This window comes from Dipteris shenzhenensis, chromosome 4 (assembly GCF_047967505.1).
Source record: "Dipteris shenzhenensis isolate YYH24624 ecotype China chromosome 4, Dip_SZ_1.0, whole genome shotgun sequence".
Taxonomy (NCBI): domain Eukaryota; kingdom Viridiplantae; phylum Streptophyta; class Polypodiopsida; order Gleicheniales; family Dipteridaceae; genus Dipteris; species Dipteris shenzhenensis.
The window spans coordinates 25459896-25465786 of record NC_141599.1 but is presented as its reverse complement, the minus strand read 5'-3'; the positions used below and the strand labels follow the sequence as shown (position 1 = coordinate 25465786).

The 5891-nt window shown below is 36.8% G+C and overlaps 1 protein-coding gene and 1 pseudogene across 2 annotated transcripts; both read right to left on the bottom strand.

The window, feature by feature from the left end:
* Positions 1-974: 974 nt before the first annotated feature.
* On the bottom strand, positions 975-2711 carry LOC147902640 (uncharacterized; annotated as a pseudogene). Its single transcript, XR_015540919.1, has 4 exons — positions 2414-2711; positions 1758-2320; positions 1196-1656; positions 975-1101 (listed from the first exon to the last, which is right to left on the bottom strand). The product of XR_015540919.1 is annotated as an uncharacterized LOC147902640 (transcript).
* A 61-nt stretch (positions 2712-2772) lies between these two features.
* LOC147902639 (uncharacterized) lies at positions 2773-4666 on the bottom strand. The gene is made up of 3 exons (XM_087373907.1): positions 4621-4666; positions 3991-4486; positions 2773-2802 (listed from the first exon to the last, which is right to left on the bottom strand). Exons 2-3 carry the CDS (start codon positions 4483-4485, stop codon positions 2773-2775), a joined length of 525 nt encoding a protein of 174 aa, XP_087230033.1. The 5' UTR covers position 4486; positions 4621-4666.
* Between the last annotated feature and the right edge of the window lie 1225 nt (positions 4667-5891).

The window sequence follows — 5891 nt, the reverse complement described above, 5'->3', positions numbered from 1 at the left end:
TTAAATAACTTGATTTTTTAGAAAATAAACCTAGTTAACTTTAAATGGGTACGCCTTTTCTCTGAGCGTCTTGGTCTGAGCACATTTTTCTGAGCATGGCCTATATTGTGATTTCGTAGACAATTTTATCATAACATCACAAAAATAAATTTAAATAACTTGATTTTTTAGAAAATAAACCTAGTTAACTTTAAATGGGTACGTCTTTTCTCTGAGCGTCTTGGTCTGAGCACATTTTTCTAAGCATGGCCTATATTGTGATTTCGTAGACAATTTTATCATAACATCACACACCATTTAGTCATAAAACTACCCCAAGAAGATACTATATACATTTCTACCCCACAAAAGATGCCGCTAACATCACACACCCTTTAGTCATAAAACTACCCCACAAAGATGCTATATACATTTAATTACATTTCTTTCCAATAGTATTTAGGGCTTATAAGATCCCTTTATTCACAAAACTACTTTTCATGTCTACTTCATTTCAACACCCTCCACCTATATCATCCACAATTCATACTATCATGATAGATAGTGATTTATCGATGAAATGATTGCAAGTCACATGGTGAAGAATTTAGGGTGCAAATTTGCATGCATCTATGTCGAAACATTTATTAGTTGCATCAAGGAGATACTTTAAGATTCAATTCACCATGATGATCATTTGTACACAACTCATAGTTTTGACATGCAAACCTTAACTAAGATATGACATGATTGTCACATCTCTAGCAAATAGAAAAAGTTTTATGAAACCAACATGCTCAAAATTGAGTATGTGACATTGAGATTAATATTCATGGGTACTCACATGATGTACTAATAGTTCTTCAATATGATTACTACATCTCTAGCAAATGAAATAGGTGCAAGACACCACAAAAGTTATGCATGTTCAATAGTAGGGCATCACAAGCAAAATGAATTGCTTGAAGGGAAAAACTCATGTCAAATCACTAGACTCAATCTTCTTTACTGATGTCATCCACATAGATATTGCGATGATGCCTTCTCTCTTTGATGGGGGCATTGAATGCAATGCCATTACACATCATCTCAGCCATAGCACCTGCATAAGAAGGCAAAAAGCTAAAATAGATCAATCAATATCAATGCCTCATTGATAATAATATTCTCCAACAAATAGGTTTAAAAAGATAAAAGACGAGAGTAACATACTTACTAGTCATCTGGAAGATTAACAACCATTTCCACATCTTCGAAATCATTTAGAGTCCCATAGTTGCTTAACACATTTCCCTTTCCTTTCTGTCCATCCAAAAATGGTTGCAATATAGAATTGCAAATGTCAAGATCATTCTCAATAGATAAGCATGCTCTCCCAGAATGCACGCATGCTTTTTGCATAGAACCAGTCCCAGCACCTAAGTCCACAACATGTCCAAAAATTGGACACAACAACTCCAAGAAGTACAACATCATGCATGGAGCCTTCTCCAATGCACCTCTCCATGGAATACTCTCTCCATGTTTTATAGTCTGCTCACTTGTTGGTAAATAATGATGAAACAAACTACTTCCAAAAGCAATGCCCAATTTGGTACCAACCACGGAAGCATTTCCAGGATTACAAACACAAGACATACCAGCCCGATGAAGAAGGCATAAAACCACAACATCCACCTAAAGACAAGAAAAGAATTAAACTTATGCTTAGTACAATCCATTTCATTATACAAGAGCATAAATTCTTTCAACAGGTCATTGTAAGACAATTGTCTCACCTTATGATCAATACTACCAACTTTGATTGTACAATATGCATCCAAGCATTGCATGTACATTCGACATGCAAACTCCAATCTACTAATCCTAGCATAACGCTCAACCAAATGAAGAACATGAGGAGCACACATAACTAGGATCCAGCCAGAATCTAAAACAACTGTGGCCGCTACTAGCAAGGAGTAGCATACATGGTCCTCTGTTAATAAATTCCAAGATGGAGATGTGGAATCCTCTACTCCAAGAGCTTCTAGCTATGTAGGCAGATCAAGAATGACAAAATCTGCAGCCCAAGCAACACTCTTACCATTTCTTGTTTTTCTTTCACCTCCAAGACCCACAAAGTATTCCTTCATGTCTATATAGGCTTGTGTGAAGTTTGAGACAGACAATTGCTTCCCAAACTCGACATAATCATAGCACCAAACCTTGCAATGTGAAGCATCACATGTGCCACTCCAATTCAAAGTTAGAGAGGTCAATGGAATGTACAAAAAGCGGATAGACCTATCTTTCCATTTACATCCTTTCAAAATGGGTGTAGACTGCAGTACCTGCACATCTGTATCCACACCACATATGTAAAGACACAAAGTGATAACAACATATGTTACACAAACAAATAACAGCTTGAAAAAAGACCAAGAGAGCTTACCATTATTAGTACCAGGATTTTTTGGTGGCCTACCACCATTCTTTAGTTCCATACTTGAATCCTTGTCCTTTTTAGTCATCTTCTCAAGTGTTTTTTGAATCTCAATGATCGCATCATCCTCGTGGACTGAATTTGACCTTGATGAACCCATCTCTCCCTTTTTATGCTGTGTGTATAGCTCTACCTCCTCCTCGATGCAACATCCTTTTTTCATATCGAGCCACCACGGGCAGTTCTTTCTCTCCCACTCAGAGAGCACTTGCTTCCCTTCTTTTTCTATCATGTTTGGAGAGTACATACAAAATTTTAAGTCCTGAATTTTTGTCCATACTCGACTTGTGGGCAACAATTTTTCAATCTTACCAACAGCTTTTAAAGATTGCAAGAATCTGCATACAATAAGAGTCTTAGTACAAAAGCGAAATACTTAAGGATGGATTTTTAATTGAAAAGGAAAAAACATGTATTGCTTACCTAAATACCAATCGTTGAGATGCCCTCGTCATCTCCATTTATCCTGCTACAGCTGTAGCAACAGTCATTGAATCCTTTAAATCTTCATAAAGTTCAAGTCTGTTCATTGCTTGTATCTCCCAAAATACTCTCTCAACGTAGGATCTTGAGGAAGCACAAAGCTAGCTTGTTGACTAGCAACCAAGACCTGAGAGAGTAACCTCTCAAATTTACAAAGCAACTGATCCATCCATGCCTCTTTCGCCATCCACTTTATGAATTCTCTATCAGCTTTTGGCATCCCATAACTTGTTCTCAAATTTGAATCTGACCCTAAGATTATGAGGGTTGCTAGTTGTGTCTCCTTTGAGACCTTTGCAATGGAGATGTTATACAACTTTTCCAATGTGACAATGGATGATTTATCATCAAATGGGAGGCTCCACAAGATATTAATCCAATCTTCACCATTTGTTGGTTTGACAATAGAAAGAATCTACATATAAACAATACATGCAATCGTCACACTCAACTGTATTTTCTGATCATACAATACATGCATATCCCATACCTTGATCATTTTCTAAACAAACATCATATTTACATCCTTTTTTAATATTATGAGTTCTTTCTCAATCTCAAAAAACACTTGAACACTTTAAAAAATCAACTTTATGTTAAGAATCATTAAATTAACCATACCTTGATTATTTTTCGACCATACTTGAGATTCACATCCTTTCGAATACTTTTAAGTGCTTTCTCCATATCAGCAACACTCAAATTCGGCTGAAGTTCCTTTAGCTTTGCCTCATAATCTTGCTTTTATAGTGGCTAAAATATATTCCAAAGAAATGAATGAGTACAATGAATTAGTTAGTTCTAATTCAAAAGACATCCATGACAAATGGTATGAAACTTACTGCAAATACCATTCTCCCTAGCATCTTGAATTTCTCTTCAATTAGAGACATCCATGCAACAGTACGGTGATTCCCCTCCCACACAAAAAACATCTTTCGAGACAGAAATGACCAATCAGCATCATCAACAATCTGTGCCTCAAATTCTGCATTTACATCCCTCCAACAAGAATCCCATGATTGTTCAATTTCATCTGTCACCTCTTGTGAAACACCATCCAGAAGTGTTGTAGATAAAATAAACATTCCTTTCCGTTGAATATATTTTTCTGCCTCTAGAGCTTGCTTTAGGCTATCCATATCAGTTCGTAGGCCTCTCAGTCTTGTGTTTACAACACAATGACATAATGGGATCAAGGGAGCAATCTTTCCAGGATTGATTGCAAGAGATTCAATAACATCCTTCCCCTGGCCAATATCAAGTGCAGCAGGAAGCTCTTGCTCAAACTCCTCATCCAGTTGTTTATCCTCTTTCTTTCTCTTCTTAGAAGATTCCTCCACAATTATAGTAGTGTCTTCAAAGTCTTCCATCTCCTTATCCTCTTCAACTCCAATTTCAACCTCTTTTTGAAACTCTAAATTTGGTGTAGATTCCACTTGCAAACTTCTCTTGCTACTTGTCCTTCCACCTCTCCTGCCTCCTCGTTCTCCTCTTCCACCTCTCCCCCTCCTCTCAGAAGTTTTTATTTTTACCATCCTGCCAATGTGACACAAATGCATTTAAAAAAAGAAGTCATTGAATGGCATAGAATAGACTTACAAGGTCAATTAAGTCCCAGCATTACTTCAATAGCATACAAAGAAAGCCCGAGGCTTCAAAATAGAAAATACTTGAAGCTTGATCGTGATGCTGCTAATTGAAGCTGCACTTGACGAGATGATGAGGGTTGAGGAGACTAGCTGGACAACAAAAGCATACAAAGAAAAGTTATTAAGCAGACAAGAACAAGTTATTAACCACAAAAGCGTACAATATCTTGAATATACTGTGTTGTGTCTCCTAAGGCCTCCTCGTCTCCTTGCCTCCCCCTCCTTGCCTTATTTTCATAATAGTGCATGTGTCTAAAAGGGAAACAAAAAATCTCCAAGTGCTATGCGTACATATGTCAAAATATCATGTGGTGTATAGGAAAACCACGTGATGTGCCCTTAAACCACACAGTGTATTTTGTTTATACAGCTTGGTATATATGTTCACTGTGCAATAATGATCTAGTCAACCAATTTGCAATGACTGACAGAAAAGACGTTTTTTTGCATTTTAAACATCTTTAATTCAAAAAATACGTACTAAAAACCTCCCTAATATCACAAGGGAGATATTGGGGGAAAGCACCAAGAATCTTGATCATTAAACTTCTACTGAGTCTCTTCTACTACTCTAAATAGGCAACCAACAATCATAGAAGCCTTGAGAGGTACCGAACTTCAAAATATCCAAGTTGATGCTGCAAACATAGTATGTTGCTCTAGGTTATCATTTAATATTCTTCATTATCCTTCATGGCATAGATCCTTGCAATCATGGTGAAAACTCTATAATTCCATCCTATTATGCCATGTGCACCACATTGTTGGAGGTCGCGTATAAGGATATGCAAAACAAATTGTAGGAATCCATAATTAATGATCTAGCTTCAATAGGCTATACATTTGTTTCTAAAGGATGGATGGATATAGCTCATTGCTCTCTCACCAATGTGATGATTGTCTCTCCCAAAGGAGAAGCCCTCTAGAAGTCTTACAAAAAAAGTGGTGAGATCCAAATTGGCAAATACATTGTAGAGTTATTGATTTCTATACAATGGAATCCATCTTAGAGAATCGAGATGCTATCATAGATACATCCCACTCACAAGATTATATAACTTGGGAAAGAGGTTTAAATTTAGAGAACAAGAGAACGAAATAAATCTTTGGGATGTGAAGGTATGATTACAAACACAATATTTTGGAAAGGAGTGGAAGATGAAAGTTGTTGTGAGTCAACCTTTCATGTTTGCATTAAGGGATTTTGATGCTAAGGTGCCTACTTTGGGAAAAACTTACAAGATATGGTGGGATTTTGAACAAGATTTTCTTGGCCTGACAGGATGAAGTGC

Bases quoted from the DNA above. Each gene is read 5' to 3' on its own strand.
- LOC147902639 (XM_087373907.1), bottom strand. From the start codon at position 4,485: ATGGTAAAAATAAAAACTTCTGAGAGGAGGGGGAGAGGTGGAAGAGGA. The intron at 2,803-3,990 runs GTGACAGATGAA...TATTGTATGCAG, and splicing joins TGGATGGTGTTTCACAAGAG to ATTCTTGCAATCTTTAAAAG.